The sequence below is a fragment of the Caretta caretta genome, chromosome 8 (assembly GCF_965140235.1).
Source record: "Caretta caretta isolate rCarCar2 chromosome 8, rCarCar1.hap1, whole genome shotgun sequence".
Lineage (NCBI taxonomy): Eukaryota > Metazoa > Chordata > Testudines > Cheloniidae > Caretta > Caretta caretta.
Genome location: NC_134213.1, coordinates 106,108,864 through 106,126,802, shown reverse-complemented (window position 1 = coordinate 106,126,802; position 17,939 = coordinate 106,108,864). Strand labels below are relative to the sequence as shown.

The 17,939-nt window shown below is 42.8% G+C and overlaps 1 protein-coding gene across 2 annotated transcripts in view; it reads right to left on the bottom strand.

Annotated features, from left to right (window-relative positions):
* Positions 1 to 17,731, bottom strand: part of EIF2B3 (eukaryotic translation initiation factor 2B subunit gamma) — a 137,786-nt gene extending 120,055 nt beyond the window's left edge. The window contains exons 1-3 of one of the 2 annotated variants that reach the window (XM_048860683.2): positions 17,610 to 17,731; positions 16,693 to 16,855; positions 11,402 to 11,541 (exon numbers count right to left, since the gene is read on the bottom strand). In XM_048860683.2, coding sequence (XP_048716640.1) covers positions 11,402 to 11,541; positions 16,693 to 16,840 — 288 coding nt within the window. In that variant the 5' untranslated portion in view covers positions 16,841 to 16,855; positions 17,610 to 17,731. The remainder of the gene's footprint in view (positions 1 to 11,401; positions 11,542 to 16,692; positions 16,856 to 17,609) is intronic. The other variant, XM_048860684.2, reaches the window with a different exon arrangement.
* Positions 17,732 to 17,939: the final 208 nt, after the last annotated feature.

Below are 17,939 nucleotides of genomic sequence, written 5' to 3'. Positions count from 1 at the left end.
GACACCAAGCAGAGAAACCTAGACAATGACCACTGCTCCGAGGTGGCATCGCAGAAGTCCATGTACACCACCCAAAGGAACTGCCAGACTGCCAGTCGCACAGAACAAAGTTCTCTATTTTTCTTGATAACAGGAACAGCATGGACAACTCTCATCCTAAATATGGCCCCAAACCTGACTTGAAGGGCCCAAATCTAGGGTGAGAGAATAGTTAGGTCTCCAAGGCTCATTCAACCCTTGGCCTCTCCACTGAGGTGGCCAAGAAGGTTGCCAATTACTGGCAGCAGTGTCTGAGATACTGATACATTTGTGTAAGAACATAACAGCCATACTAAGTCAGACCAAAGGTCCATCTAGCCCAGTATCCTGTCTTCCAACAGTGGCCAATGCCAGGTGCCCCAGAGGTGATGAACAGAACAGGTAATCATCAGGTGATCCATCCCGTCTCCCATTCCCAGCTTCTGGCAAACAGAGGCTAGGGACACCATCCCTGCCCATCCTGGCTAACAGCCATTGAACTAGATTATGTAGACTGTGAACTAACATTGTATAGATTTTTACACGCTCATAACAGCAGAATATCTCCTGGGAACAAGGTCACCAAACTCATTTCATACAAGCCTCTGAATATGCATCAAATGCAACAACTTTTGATCACTACAAATATGGATTTGAACAAGCAACCTAGAAGTGAAAGGTTCCGTATTCCATTATCAACCTCAGAGCCATACAGTCCTTTACTCTCAATTCCTTTAAAACACTTCGTCTGTATACCTCCATGAAAGCTGGATATAAATATTTTTTAATAGAGGAGTTCCAAATGGGATTTATTCAGATTAATTTTTACTTAAAACTTTTTATGTTTAAAATATTCCCATTTCAGTCATATTAATTCTTCCTAAAACACATTGCAATAAAATATTTATACAAAAGTTGTGATTTATTTTAAATAAGGAAAACATTAGATGATTGCAAAGGCTTCACTGATAAAGAGGAAGACTATTTTAACTTCTGCTGTTTATACCATTAAATGAAAACTATAATGGTAGCACACAAAGTCTGCACTGCTATGGAATAAAATCATTAATTTTTCAGGATTACTTTAGCAAAGCTATTTTAATTAGATACTTTTGTAAAGAGTCCACTACTTTTGCAATTCAAATACCATCTTGTTTGTGAAACTCACATGGAAGTGTACAGAAGTGTCTAGATGCAAAAACATATTAACATGGGCAAAAAATATCGACAATTAAAATCTATAAAGGACTTCCAAGTGCAAACAAGCTTCAGAGAGGTACAGTCTAGTGGACTCAGCACAGGACTGGATGCCTGGAACTTTAAGCCCTCAGAACAAGTGATGGGGCCATCTAGTGACTCCCTCTAGGACCTTGCAAATAGCTGTTAAACTCCCTGCTTCATTTCATCTTCCCCACATGAGATTTTGTGAGGACTTAGCATTTGCGAGGCACTGTAAAAGCATCAAGAGTCATCGTAATTATTCACAGCTCTGCAGGTCAATATCAATTGCCTCATGCAAGCTTCTAACATTTTGTTGCTAATCCACAGTAAACAGGCAGCAAAATAAGTAGCCATATCATTTTAAAGCCGTGCAACTTTGGGGTTGTTGGTTTGTTTAAGTTTGGAAAAACAATTTAACTCTGGAAATGTGCCAGACAGAACACGATTAGAGGGAGCCCTGTATATAGCCACCAAACAGGTACAAGGACAACAGCACGGCTTGCTTCCCCCACACAGCGTCACCAGCCTGCTTCAGAGGCCCATGGAGCAGGAACGGGGGGCAAGAGCTGCCTGTCAGTATCTGTACTTCACCACTAAGACTGTCAGCTGCGGTGACTGTGGTTTGGGGATGTCCACTGTCCATTAGGAATTGGACAATGACATAGAACCCACAATTCATTTCACCCTAGCCATCCAACAGCCATCAGACAGTGGTAACTCTGTCACTTCTGCCTTGGCTGGATGTGAGGCCGAGACAGAGGTGAACACTACACATCCACTGCCAACTCCTTGAGCCATCTAGTTCTTCTGTGCAGCACATTAATGTCATGAGAAAAGCAGAACAATCTCTTTGGAGTCATCAAAACAAAGGGGTGAGAAAAGGCTTTTTTTATTTGCATTTGCTGACAGCCGTGCTGAAGAGACTGGTGAAATGCTTTTAACTGAGCTAAACGTTCTGCTTATCAAGTTTAAAATTAAGTGCTGCTTAGAAAAAGATCCTGTTTGTCTTCTTATAGATGAAAGCCACTCGGTTTTTTTATTTCCACTGACAGTACAAAAATATATATCTATATATTACGGGGATTCAAGTTTTTCTTTCCACTGTCACCAAATGTAGCTCAACTGTACAAGGAGGATTCAGATTCCCCCTTCCAGCCAGTACAGTGAGCTTACTTACATCATGTGTTTGGAAAGGAGATTTTCAACAGAGGAAGTGAAGCGCTTAGCCATGCTGTCCAAGACTACACGGATCAGTGACCCTCAGCAGCATACAGACCACCACTGTGACATCACAATTTCCACAACATGGCTCAAAAAGATGCACATACCAGGAGAATCTGGAGTTTCAATCTTTGTTTATTTGTTCGGGGAGGGAATTTTTTTCCGTAATGGCCGGCTTTTATTACAATTTTTGGAAATTTTACTTTCGAAACTGGGAAAACCAGGTGGACCACCTTCATATGCAAGCACTTACCGGAGATTAGTAGCAGAAGGCATGCTGATTAGTTCACAGCATATTAGTCAGGGCTTCCGTTAACACAACTCAGGGCTCATCAAGGAAAATGTGAAATAGTTTCATTGCTATTACTCTCCTAGAATGTCACATTTTAACAGTTGGCCAGAGTATAGTTGGGTGACACAAGGGAGAGGAAAGCTTAAAAAGATGAAAAAATATGGACTTAGTGAAGACAAATGTTTCACACAGGTATACCCACCCTCCCTCTGCCCAAAACCCAGATTTCATTACTAACCAGGTTTCTCAACCTGCCACCTAGAGGGCTCCAGCCTGAGAGGGTGGCACCAGAGAGCAACCACATGGGGCTGATGAAACCTGGCATCAAAACAAGGTGGCCAAAAATGAGAGAAGCCTCAGTTTAAAAAGAACTCATTTTTAAATTACACTCTCAAAAAGAAATGATCACAGAAAGTTTTGAAGCAGTTTTGATAAATGGTACAAGCAGCTCAAAGGATTAACCCAGAGGAGGTGATCGCATCAAGTGCCTGCCAGAACACTACAGGCAAACACAACATCATGAATTTGGTGTTGGTGAGTTACCCAACGGAGAGGCTAAAATTTTACCTTTGCTGTAGCCCTTGCTTTGGAAGAACCACAGTTTAGAAGATTCTTCCTCCCCGTTTAAGATAAAAAAAACTTTCAAAACTTATTTTTTCTAAGTGTAGTACATTGAAAGTACCTCTGAGAGCTCAACACTATGGTATCCTTTATAGCTTGTAATTAGTGATATTAAAACTGCTTTTCTATTGCAAAAAATGAGAGGCAATTCAGAGAAGCCCAGCACAAAAAGGACTGTGGAGAGACTGACTTGTAAGAAAATTAAACAGGAGGTAAATATGTATAGCTTAGCTACATGGCAACTAAGTGAGAAAATAACCATCTACCAGCAGCTGTACAAGGGAACATAACTAAGAGTGATGGGACGAAATCCACGGAAAGAAAATTTAAGCTGAATATTAGAAAAAAATCCATCCTAACCACAACAACTAGTAGACTGTGGAACAATCCCTCCGGGGAAGTGGTGGAAACACCTGTTGGCAGACCCTGAAACTACACTGAACAAAGCACTGGGAAATGTATGGAATGGAGCTACCCTACCTAGCCCCTGTGGCTGGATTAGATGACCTAATAGCAGGGCTTGAAAAACCATTCACTCACACCAGCTGAGTGGGAAGCCCGCCCTGTTGAAAAGGGACATATATCAACTACTTCAAAATCTAAGCTTTCTGAACATGTTAACAGAGATCAAACGAAATTAAAAGCCAGTCTAATTTTTTGCTTGTGAAGGTAACCATGTAAACATGAACCACCTGTAAACCAATGCAGTATCATCCTCCTGAATCTGCAGCATACACCACCACCATCTTTCCTGCTGCTAAGACCTTTGCCAAGTAGCAGGTGTGAAACTGACAGGACTAATCAGTTTCACTGGTGATATTCAGATTCACATCAATTTTATACTCCAGAAGCTGCTGGCTTGGTAAAAAGCCTTGGGCAGCAACACAGGTAAGCATTAGAAACAGATACTGGGGAGGAGTCAAAAAACCAAAGAGAGGCTCGGGAAGGTCTAATGGAGACCTCCTCCTGGGTGACCCCACCAGCAGACAACAAGCACAGAGGTAGAGAAGAAACAGAAAGCACCTTCCCCATTCTAGCAGCTACAAGAGTGCAAAGTTCCAAATTTATAAGACCAAGTTCAGCATCTCTCTTAATTCCTGGTAGCTGGTGCTGGGACATTTGCTGGACCTCACACATGACACTCCTTTCTTATCTCTCCCCACTCATCTTATGTATTTACCTCTGAATTAGGAGAGGTCTTAAATGTTTCAAAATCTGCCTAATAGGTCTTCTCCATCCCTAACTCTATAACCATGCTATCTTCCCCCACGCTAACCTTGTAGAGCAAATCTTCTTGTTGCTGATCTTTAAAACTTTAAATGATTCTACTACTACCAGTAACTGAGATTACATAATTTAGGTGCATTAAACAAATAGTGACTGGGCCATGATCTGACAAATGCTGACACATAAGCACCATTACTCCTATGAATAATTCCAGAGAAATCAAATTCCAACAAAGATTCCAGAGATTCAGATTCTGATAAAGATGCCAATCACTGTGTACAAGTCCCTTCTACTTAGCCACATATAGCTATCCTTTCTGAAAGTAACGTTGCTACTTATGAGGCAGCTATTGTTTTGAAATACTAATAGATTTGCTTGCCTGACCAATATTAGGGACTTACAGTAATGATTCCAAAGCTGGAAATATGATCCTTTGAGCTGCTGAGGACCTCCTGCAAGGTGCCGAGTACTTTCCGCTCCCATAGCCACTTAACAACCAGAGTCAGGCTCTACAGTCTTACTGTAAGACAATTTCTATTATAAACTTGGTTTTGATCAAACTCTAACTCAAATTAAAAATTCTCAAACCTAAAACATTGCATGCTTCATTTTACTCCAGAGAATTTGGGAAAAGTTAAGGGTTAATCAGACCAGCAGGTTTACAGTTAAGAGTCTTGAAAAAAACAGTATTCCTTTTATTTTTGAAAACTGTTCATTTTTTGTCTGCTCACAACTCAAATGGATTGGCCTAGTCCATGCTTACTTAAAAGTTATTTTCACATTTATCCCCAATGAAAACCAGGACTTTGGATGACTTAACTTTTTAGAGTGCTTATTCTTTAGAAGTTTAGTTATTTTTCCACTAACAAAGTCTAGAGGCATCCTGGCAACCACCTGCTTCATATATCCAGAGAGCACGGAAGATAGACAGACACACACAGATATTCTACAGCCCAGTGATTATAGCACTGACCTGGTAGGTGAAGACAAAGGGTCCAGCCCCTCTGGTCCAATCACTGTTTAATTACTCATGCAAAGAGGAACAGCTTCGAGAGGAGAGACTGAGGCAGCCACACATCAGATTCTCCCGTAGCTCAGTGGTTAGCACTCTCCTGAAAGGTGGGAGACCCCTGTTCAAATCTTCTCCCCCGCTCAGGCAGAAGAAAGTGAATCTTCGCCTTCCGCATCCCAAACAAGTGCTCTATGCACTGATCTAAAGGTATAAGGTGGGCCCCACCACCTCTTCCCACTTTTATGCAGTGAGGCAGGTGCCTAACTCATTTCTGCAAGAACCTACTTGAGCATCTAAGGCACCTGACTCCAAGAGAGGGGTTCCTATTCATGGATCACTAGCAGCAGTAGGGGCCTCCCTGCCACCTGGACTTAGGCACCCAGACTAGTGGATCACATTCTGAGGCACTTTCCTCCCCCGCCATGTACTGTACAGGTATCCGAGGCGCCTACCTCAGGCTTTGTGGATCACAAAGCTGTTCCTGTGATTTTCTAGGTGCCTAAAAGTTAGTCCCCCTGACACTGAGTGTTGCAGTGCCCAAGTCCCTTAGTGGATCGGGCCTTATGGTCTGATTTAAGGCAAAATGTGACACTGGTAAATAGAATCATAGAACATCAGGGTTGGAAGGGACCTCAGGAGGTCATCTAGTCCAACCCCTTGCTCAAAGCAGGACCAATCCCCAATTTTTACCCCAGATCCCTAAATGGCCCCCTCAGGGATTGAACTCACAACCCTGGGTACAAGTGGATGCAATCGATCGGAAGGAGGGTGGGTAACGGTGATAGGAACAGTGATAAGATAGGTGATAGTTACATAGACTGTGCACCATTAGCAGGTCTCCAGTTAAAAAAAAAAGAGTTAAGATGTACGTCAAGAAGAAAATTTTAGTGACCCCTTCTGGCTACCTGCCTATGGTATGGAAAACTCTAGTAGGTAGATACAGCAGAAGTTGATATAAGCAGGTCTTAGTTATTTAAGCTACTGAATTTTCACTCCTAGTCTTTATAGATACTCAAGGTTCTGAAACCAGACAGGAATATACAGCAAGAGCTAATCAGAAGAATGGAATATTAACATTCTGTACAAGATAAACAGCGTGTTTGTGGCTGCCTCTGACTTCACTGCCAGTATAACTGGAGGCTTTATTTCTCTCCTGCAGAATCCAGCAAAGCCACTTGTCTGTGACTAAACAACTAAACTACCTTAAAAGATTCAATGAAGGAGGCTGTTCCCTTACTTTAAGCAGCTTTTTCTGTGCTGCCAGCAAAACAATGTGGATGAGATCCACAGGAGTTCCATTTTTTGTATGTATCCATCTCAGTTTTGTACACCGCTGGGTCTGAAGTTTTCTGCTCCACTGGTGATGCAACTATCGAAACACCACAGAAAGTACTGGAGTCTTCCATAAATAACGGCAAGAACTACACTGCTGCAATGTTATGTTTGCACATTTAAGAGAAAAAAGAAAATAAGTCAGGAAACGCAAAATTTAAAACTTGCACAATATGAACTCAGTCAAGAGGCTTTATTTTTATAACATATACTGTTTAATACACTATAAAAATACCGTCAACTTGAAATCTAGCCAATTTTCTAAAACCTAAGTTAAAATTAGTTTCTGATATAACTGCCCGAGTCCTCTTTCCAACTTTTTGGTTTTATAATCACACTTTTTTACTTTACAAAAAAATTTCTCTCCGCACTGTTGCGGTGTTAAAGATGCATACATACCAAGGAAACTGATTATAAAGACAGCAACGAAATTGACCAAACACATAGACAAAATTTTATGTTTTTTCAGTATACTTGGGATATTTGACATCCGAAAACCCCAATCATGCATACTGTTCAATGCAGGCACACTCCTGGACCTACATGGAGCCCTGCTGAATTCAGCCACTTTCTGCACAAGGTACACCTGTATGGCAGCCACTGAAGGATTGGGGTTGTTAGATGTTACTTGTAACAATCAGTACAAAGTTTTCAGACAGAAATAAAATCTGTAAGTGACCCTTTATAAGGAAGGCTTAAGAAATACAGGAATAGCAGCACTACATATGTGCAACCTAGCCAGGTTAACTTTTGTATTTCATGGCCTGGTGATTTGAAACATGTGATCTTAATGTTATATTATCAGTGTTTTGCATTTAATTAATGTGAGCATTAACAATCCCAACTAGAGTTTGAAGTTCAAATTAAATGATTCTTCAATTACTTATAAAATTTAGACAAAGTCATACTCCCACTAAACCAAGTATTCCTTTTGATCCACTTTTAAGTGCTCATTCAACCACTGTGTCTTGAGGGCTTGCACCTCTATTTGGTATAGCATTTCAGCAGTTTCCAATAAAAAAGAGACTTCAGCAATAATCTCTGAACTTGTGTACTGTCCTGATCCCCTGGAACAAGCTGGCATCTCACACATGGAAGAGAGGAAGGAGGATCTTGTGGCAAAGGCACTGGTCTAGGATTTTACAGATTGGGGTTCAATTACCCGGTCTGTCACAGACTGCCCGTGTGATGTTGGGAACTTGAGTTATTTTTCTGTGCCTTGGTTCTCTACCTGCAAAGTGGCGATACCCCTCCCCTACTTCACAGGAGTGTTGTGAGGATAAACCTGTTACCGGTTGTCAGGTGTTCAAATACTGGTGTTGAACACCACAAAAGGTCTTGAAAATAAATAAATTCTGAAGGAGCTAATTCAGGCAAAGAAAGGGCAGATCCAGATGTCTTTACCTAGGAACTCAAAGCCTAGAATTCATGGGATTAAGTTATCAGCATTGTCCATTAACTCCCAAATACAGATGTTTAAGGATAAGATCCTTACTTAGGAAGGGCTGGAGCAGGAAGAATTTACTATATTGACAAGACGCACATCATGGGGGCTGGTGATTGAATCATTATGAAACATGAGATGTTGTCTGAGTGGCAGAGTTTACTGGACAGACCAGTGTTCCAATCCAGCATAAACACCTTCTGAGTGTTTATGCCTGAAAGATAAAGGCAGGGGGTGCAAAGCAGGTGAAATGGAGACTGACGAGATTTTGCACAAGTTTGCTTTGCCCTCATTCATTTCAATAACCAGGGGACAGAGCCCATAATGAGTGGAACTAGATGCTTGCTGCTCTCAGCTGAGAGTGTGTGTCTTGTGTTTGAATAATCAAGACTAGTACTGTAACAAGGGATAGAGGAAGGATGGTAAAGTTGTTAGGGCTAGAGAGACAGGTTCAATTCCTCTGTGACCTTAGTGTCTCTATGCACTTGAGTTCCCCATCTGTGAAATGGGGATGATCATACCTCACAGGGCTGGTGTGAGGAGAACAAATGCATTCAAGATCGTAAGGCACTCAAATACCACCGTGATAGAGGCCAGGTAAGTATGAGAAAGGAGAAAGTCTTTTCCCTACAGCACTTACAGGCTCAGCAGACCCGAGCTCTTCTGATGTCAGTTGTACGAATTTTTTTAAGTCAGATCTTGGAGACTCATCTAGCCTTTGCAAAACCAAAATGTTTAATTCAACCATGGCTGCAATAGCTGAGCTTCCACTATATTGCAGTGTGCTGAGACAGCAGGTCACAACAGCGTGACATCCCTGCATAGGAGAACATACAGAACAGCTAGGTCATGTGCATTTCATGATTTCCAGTGGTCTAATACCTATTCAGAATTTGCAAAAAGAAAAGGAGGACTTGTGGCACCTTAGAGACTAACCAATTTATTTGAGCATGAGCTTTCGTGAGCTACAGCTCACGTCATCGGATGCATACAAATGAGCTGTAGCTCACGAAAGCTTATGCTCAATTAAATTGGTTAGTCACTAAGGTGCCACAAGTACTCCTTTTCTTTTTGCGAATACAGACTAACACGGCTGTTACTCTGAAACCTATTCAGAATTTATTGAGTTTTGCAACCAGCTTTGAACTGGCCAGAGGGTTATTTCTAACTGTACTTTATAATCTTGGCTTTACTCTCCTTCACCTGCACTAAATACAGGCAAATTGTCTAGAGCGTTACATCATTTTTACTGTGTAAAACAGACTTGTTCTTCTGTTGGTGGGTAATTAACTCATTGTGACAAATAAAAATTTCAACAACCAGTACAGACTTCTCACCAGTTTTTGGCAGTGGCTGTGATAAGGCTGCCAGCAAACTGTTGCCACAAGCATCAATTGTTTCGGCAAGGAAACTTCAGCTTCTCCAACCAGGTTCCTCTCCTGCTATACCTGAGCTCTACTAGACAGACTCAGCAAATTTTCAGCTTCCTCGACTGTGCAGTTCTCTCACCTATACCAGACAGGAGATGACATATCCTGTAAGAGGTATACCAATTGTATTCATTAACCAGTGGAATGGCTCCAAAATACACACCATGCAGCAATCTGCTCAAGAATTCAGTGCCAAATTATTTGCAACGAGAGGGCACTATTTCCATCTTTGCTGGGCAAACAAAGATGGGAAGCAAAGGGAACTGCAGGCCGCCAATACATTCACAGGCCGCAAACCTTTGCTAAAGCAAAGCCTCACGCTGCTTCCAACTCTTACCCTCAATTCCTCTCTGGACCTTCTTTAATGTCTCTGAAAAATATACGTCCACTGAAGCAGTATGTCATTTTCTTCTCTTCTCCCTACCCTTTACCCTCTTCACTGCTGTCTCCTAAGTCTCCAGAAGAGAGTTGCAAGGATGGCCAAAAAGAGCGATGCCTAACTGATTAGGGATAGATCCAGCCAGCCAATACAACTGATAGAGCAGTGGTCCTGCTTCATCACTGCATTCACACACTTGGGTCAGAATACCACCCAAACAGCTCCGAATTGTAACTTGCACTTCAGTCCTCTTTGTAGCACAGCTTTGCCCATTGGAGTTATTTTGTTCTGTATACTCATCCTATGAATCACCTTTCCTGAATTACTCCCATCGCGTGTATCCAGAGCGTAGGTCTGCCGTGTATGGGTATGTCTACACGGCAAAGAAAAACCCCTGGCAGGCCCATGATATGGTTTGGGGGGCGGGGGGAGGGGAGGGGGTTCCATTTGTGTGTAGACTTCTAGTCTTGGGCTGGAGCCCAGGCTCTCAGACCTCAGGGTTTACACAGCAATGAAAGAGCTCCACAGCCCGAGCCTGAGCCGGGCAGCACACACCAGCCGCAAGTTTTTCTTTGCTGTGTAAATATACCCTAAGAATCTCATCCTGTCTTTGTGGGTGTCTGCACATAAGAAGGGGAAAGTCTCTGCTTATACTTGTGTTTCTTTCTTCCTATGCCACACACATGGGGGGGTATGGATACTTCGAACCTTACCTGGTCCATTGGCATTCCACTGGAATCAAAAGAGAATTTAACGCCATGAAGGGAAGGGCAAGGGAATTAAAAAACACAGGAGGGGGGGAGGGAAGAAACAACCAAACACATTAAAACATTAAGCATCTGACTTCAATTCACAAAAGTAAATTCAATATTAAGGCAGAAATTCTGTCCTTAACTTACACAGTGTGCCTAGGTATAGATTATAGATTATACATACTGAAATAAGTAGACAAAACAGACAATTTCAAACCTATTTCAGAATTTCCTTACTTCTGTGGTTTGAAATTAAATCATCTGCATGCCTATTTGTATTATAGGCTCCAACCAAGATCATGGCGCCGTTGTTCTGGGTGTTGTATGACAAACAGTAGAGAGAGTCATAACATTACACAGTAGAATTCCTAAAGAACTGCTATGATTTTAAATCACACGTGAAGGAAAAATCTTAAAGGAGACATTCTTTAGCCAAGGTAAAAGCGTTGTACCTTAATTTTCTGATGAATATGCCTTAGTGAGTCTGCAGTACCCATGTCTGCATCATCAGGGATACACACTATATCTAATTTCATCTTTGTGTCTAGGTTTAGCAACTTCTGGACTTCTTTGGTTGTAACCACAATGACCTCTGTAGTAGAAAAGAAGAGAGGGGTGAGGGGAAATAAGGCAACAAATATCGATGTATTCATCTATCCAATGTACAGGATACACACACACTTTCAAACTTTCTCCAACTTGAATGGATTTAATGGAGTTCTTCAAATCCAAAAAAACACTAGATCCAGATTAATCAATTTCACAGAACTAGAGGATTAAGTTTTTGACTGACATGAAAGTAACCCTTTGTACATTTTTCTTCATTGTGAGAGGCATAGTATGAAATTGAGAGGGGAGCAGGGTACATATCCTGGTACTGTTAGCAAGCGATTTATTTAAACTACATGTCTGATAATGTCTCTGACACCTTGAATATCCCTGTCTTGGTGCACCTAAGGATCAGTAATTTTACCAATGAGAGATACAGAGTTAACTTTCTTCCCCTACCTCTCAACTTGCACAGCTCGCTCTAGAGAAACACCAAACGTGCTATTAGAGACAACAGTGAAATCAACTCGCCTAGCACCTGCCTGAGAGGGAAATGGAATACTGTTTGACTGAGTACAACACAGTTGGGATCACTCTAGATAGGAAAGACAGAAAGGACCTGGGGAGATGGAGTGGTATGTGGGAGCATTAACAACACCACGGAGATACAGAGGGAAAATGAAGACTATGGTGGTAAAGTATTCCAGGTCAGGGAACAAACATTATAAACAAAACATCAACCGCAACAGGCATTTACTACGGACACCCAGGAATGAAGGACAAGGTGAAAAGCAAAACTTCTTGAAATTAGTCTTGAAGTAGATAAAACTCACAAAATACTGTACACCTGGGGACTTTCCCAAAAACTTATGGTAGGTAACAAACACAACCAGACATTCACCAGAAACGTCCCCAGGTTACACAGATGAAAGAATGATCCAATATGAAAAGAATCTAACCAAAAAAGCCATCCTGGATTGACTAATTAATGAGACGGAGAAAATTAATGAACACGAGAACAATAGGGCAGTTTGGTACCGCTGACTAAGAGCTACTTTTCAAAGTTGATTTATTTTGTTTACTAGAATTATAAAACCAGAATGTGAAGGGAGCATGGAATTGCAATTGATTTTAGGTAAAGCAGTTGCTGTAATGTCCCACAAAATCAAAAACTGCCTTGGATTCAAAACTGGCTAAAGGACCTAAAGAAAGGAAAATGATAAATAGCAATGTCTTGACTTGGGGGGGGAGGGGGAGGGGAGAAACAGCCAGTGGAGCAGGGCTTGTTTGTACATCCAGTCTTATTTGACATTTTTATTAAATTGTCTGATTGAGGGAAGACATCAAGTTACTGAAATTCATATACTGAGACCTGTGATCACCGGCAAAAATAGAACAGTGATACAAAGATCTAAACAGGCTGGAAATGTTAAAAAAAAAATCAATACGGAATTTAAGTATGAGAATATAATTAAGGTTAAGATTTTGTCATGGTTATTTTTAGTAAAAGTCACAGACAGGTCATGGGCAATAAACAAAATTTCACAGAAGCTAAGACCTGTCTGTGACTTTTGCTGCTGCAGCTCTGTTGTTTCTCCCGCCACCAGGGTGGCTGGGAGCTGTGGGGTTCCCCCTCTGCCCATGGCAGCTAGGAGCTTCAGGGGGGGGCCTCCCTCCGCTCACGGTGGATGGAAGCTGCAGGGTGACCATATTTCCCAAAGAGAAAATGGGATACCCCCAGCCGCTCACTCAAGGTGCGTCCCCCCGCATGAGGCTGGCACCCATCACTGGAACCTTGCAGGGGGCCCCGTCACTGGAACCGTGCCAGGGCATGCTGGCTGCCAGCTCCAGAGTCCAGCAACACTTGGGGCTGAAGCAGAGAATATCACGGAGGTCTCTACAATTCATGGATTCCATGACTTCCATGACCTCCATGACATACACGTAGCCTTAAGTATAATTAATGCCAGACAACACAGTTTTATAGAAAAAAGGTCTAATCAAACAAACCTGTATTTTTGATTAAAATAGAAGTTCAGTTGATAATGGTAATTTTGTAGATGCAACATTTCCTGTGTCATTGTCTGTACACAGAAAGGTGGTTACCCTTCCCTTTATTTTTATGACATCCCCCCCCCCCCCCCCCCAAATCACAGATAGGTATACAATGCTATAAAATCCCTCCTGGCCAGAGGCAAAACCCTTTCACCTGTAAAGGGTTAAGAAGCTAAGATGACCAATGAGGAGACAAGATACTTTCAAATCAGGAGCGGGGGGGGAACAAAGGGTCTGTGTGATGCTTTTGCGGGGAACAGATCAGGAATGCAGTCTCAGAACTTCTGTTAGTAAGTAAGTAATCTAAGGTTTCAGAGTAACAGCCGTGTTAGTCTGTATTCGCAAAAAGAAAAGGAGTACTTGTGGCACCTTAGAGACTAACCTCATGCTCAAATAAACTGGTTAGTCTCTAAGGTGCCACAAGTACTCCTTTTCTTTTTAAGTAATCTAACTAGAAATGTTTCAGAGGAACAGCCGTGTTAGTCTGTATTCGCAAAAAGAAAAGGAGTACTTGTGGCACCTTAGAGACTAACCAATTTATTTGAGCATGAGCTTTCGTGAGCCACAGCTCACTTCATGAAGTGAGCTGTGGCTCACGAAAGCTCATGCTCAAATAAATTGGTTAGTCTCTAAGGTGCCACAAGTACTCCTTTTCTTTTTGCTAACTAGAAATGTGTTAGATTTCCTTTTCTTTAATGGCTGGTAAAATAAGTTGTGCTGAATGGAATGTATATTCCTGCTTTTGTGTCTTGTTGTAACTTAAGGTTTTGCCTAGAGGGATTGTCTATGTTTTGAATCTGATTACCCTGTAAGGTATTTACCATCCTGATTTTACAGAGGTGATTCTTTTACCTCTTCTTTAATTAAAATTCTTCTTTTAAGAACCTGATTGATTTTTCATTGTTCTTAAGATCCAAGGTCTTGGGTCTATGTTCACCTGTAACTTATCAAGCCTTCCCCAGGAAAGGGGGTGTAGAGCTTGGGGGGATATTTTGGGGGAAGACGTCTCCAAGTGGGCTCTTTCCCTGTTCTTTGTTTAACATGCTTGGTGGTGGCAGCATACGGTTCAAGGACAAGGCAAAGTTTGTACCTTGGGGAAGTTTTTAACCTAAGCTGGTAAAAATAAGTTTAGGGGGTCTTTCATGCTGGTCCCCACATCTGTACCCTAGAGTTCAGTGGGGAAGGAACCTTGACAAACATACATAAACTTCTGTAAGGCATTTGACTTAGTACTGGATGACATTCTGATTTAAAACTAGCATTGTACAATATCAATAAAACACACGTTAAATGGATCAAGGACTGGCTAGCTGACAGAACTGAAGTAGTCGTCATCAATGGGGAAATCATGATTGAAGGGGATGTTTCTAGTGGAGTTCTGCAATCATCAGTCCTATCGGGCCTAACGCTATTTAACATTTTTATCGATAATCTGAAAGTAAATACAAAATCACTGCTGATAAAATCTGTTGCCAACACAAAGATTGGCAGAGTGGTAAATAATGAGGAGGATAAGGCAGTCACACAAAGAGATCTAGATTGCTCAATAACCTGGGCCCACCTAAATAAAATTCATTTTAATACAGCCAAATGCAAAGGTATACAACTAGGAACACAGAATGTAGGCCATACCTACAGACTGGGGAACCGTATAGTGGAAAGCGGTGACTCTGCAAAGGATTTAGGGGCTAATGCAACACTTGAATGTATAAACAGGGGAGTAATGAGGAGGAATAGAGAGGTGATTTTACCTCTATCTACAGCATTGGTGAGACAGATGCTAGAATATTGTGTACTGTTCTGTTGTTCACATTTTAAAATGGATGTTGAAAAACTGGAGACAGTGCAGAAAAGAGCCACAAAAGTATTTGAGAGATGGAGAAAATGCCTTACAGTGAGAGATTTGAGGAGCTCAATCTCTTTATCTTGCCAAAAAGATTGAGAAATGACTTGATTACAGTGTATAAGTACTTTCCTAGGAAGAAAATACCAGGTACTAACAGGCTCTTTAATGGAAAGGCAGAACAAGAACAAGTGGTTGGAAGTTGAAGCCAGATAAAATCAAATTAGAAATTGGACACAATTTTTTAAAATAGTGAGGGTGACTAACTACTGCAACGAACTACCAAGGGAAGTTGTGCTTCTCCATCTCTGGATGTCTTAAAATCAAGATTGAATGCCTTTTTAGAAGAAATGCTTTGGTCAAGTTCAAGACGTTGGGCTCAATGCATGGGTAACTATAGGAAATTCTATGGTCAGACTAGATCTAACTGGTCCCTTCTGGACTTTAAATCTATGAGTAATTTTAAAACGTTAACACTGGAAAAATATGAACTAATACAGATGGAGAAAAATAATCTAAAAAACTAAGTAGCAGAGACAATGACAATTTACAAGTATATGAATGGTTTCCACCAAGCAGGAAGAGGAATTATTTAGGGTGCTACAAAGGGTATAATTAGGAGTAATGGATAAAACTACAGAAAGGGGAAAATTTAGGCTGACTATGAGGAGAAAGTTCATGTTTGGCTATGGAAAGTCTCCCGAGGGATGGGATGGAAATCCCATTGCTTTGCACACTTTAAGGTAGAGCAGATAAAGCCATAATAAATACTGTATTATTAGGCTTGGAAGGATCAGAGTCAATTCCACCATACACACAACTTGACAAAACATATTTCCATTTACAATAATAGACATTTACAGCTAGCTAGGCAAAGTAAGACAAATGCTGCTTGAGAACTTATAAGAGTTTAATTTAAGATATTTACTTCGTATATTTTGACATGTGATGTTGACAATTTGTTTTTTAATGCTTATAAAGCTTTAACTTTTTGAATCTCAGTGTCTACTGTCATTAAGTAATTACTGTCTCCCCCCTCCATCATTTCTCACAACTGTTTAAATTTACATTGATAATTAAAGTTTAAAACCCATAATTTTACAGAACTGTAAACATTAAAATAAAAATCTAAATTATGGTTACAAATAAACACCCATATTATCCATGACAATTATAAATTATTAAAAAAATAAACACTGAATTTCTGCCAAGCCTGTGTGTTACGTAGAGAACTACCCTGCCCTGACAGGGGAATTAATTTGTTAATTTATGGGTTAGCAACTGGCAGTCTCTCACCTTCAAATCCAATTCGCTCTAACAAATTTAATGGGTACCAGATTAAAGGTTTGTTGCCTACTGGCAGGAGGGGCTTAGGGATGCTGGAAGTTAGGTCCATCATTCGGGATCCCCCACCAGCTGCCATCACCACTGCTTGAAACTCCATCTTTACAAACTGCAACTGAAAACAGAGGGTGTTTTCGACACGTTCAGCCCCTCCTCATAATCACCCAAATGACACCAGAACATTTCAGTCCAAAGCCCCCCACTCGGGGAAACTATTTATTCCCCAATACCAAATCAGCCGTTCTTCCGCGGCAGATGTCAGACAACCGTTTCCTGATGCTTGAACATTAAAAATTAAGATAAACAACACACAACCATGTAATTAAACCCTGGCCCTGCCCGGGAGGATAGGAACCGCCCCGCAGCTGGGGGACCCCGGCCCCGCCCGGGGGGATGGGAACCGCCCCCCCGCCCCGCAGCTGGGGGACCCCGGCCCAGCCCGGGGGGATGGGAACCGCCCCCCCCACCTGCCCCACAGCCGGGGGACCCCGGCCCCGCCCGGGGGGATGGGAACCGCCCCGCAGCTGGGGGACCCCGGCCCTGCCCGGGAGGATAGGAACCGCCCCGCAGCTGGGGGACCCCGGCCCCGCCCGGGGGGATGGGAACCGCCCCCCCGCCCCGCAGCTGGGGGACCCCGGCCCAGCCCGGGGGGATGGGAACCGCCCCCCCCACCTGCCCCACAGCCGGGGGACCCCGGCCCCGCCCGGGGGGATGGGAACCGCCCCACAGCTGGGGGACCCCGGGCCCCCCACCCGCCCCGCAGCCGCGGGGATGCGAACCGCTGCCGGACGGGGGGTTAGCCCGGGGTCTGTCGGCCGGGGCAAGGCGGCTCCTCTGCCCCACAGCAGCCAGGCCGCCCCCGCCGTTACCTCAGGTGCCTCCTGTACCGGCTTCTCTCTCCCGGGACAGCAATGGCGGCACCGGCAGCTACTGCGCCTGCGCTGCGGTTTCCCAACGAGCGCCGAGAGAATCGATAGGAGGCCGGAACCGGCGGGAGGCGGTAGGTGAGCGCCGAGCTATAGATCCCCCCAGGAGAGACTGCAGCAAGGACAGAGGAGCACAGAGTCATCGATCCCCCAGCAGCAAGCTGCGGCGAGGGGAGGAGCACAGAGTCATCGATCCCCAGCAGCCTGCTGCAGGCTAGAGAGGGAGGAAGCCCTGGAGTGCAGGGGCAGCACCGGGGGCAGCTCCCTGGCTCC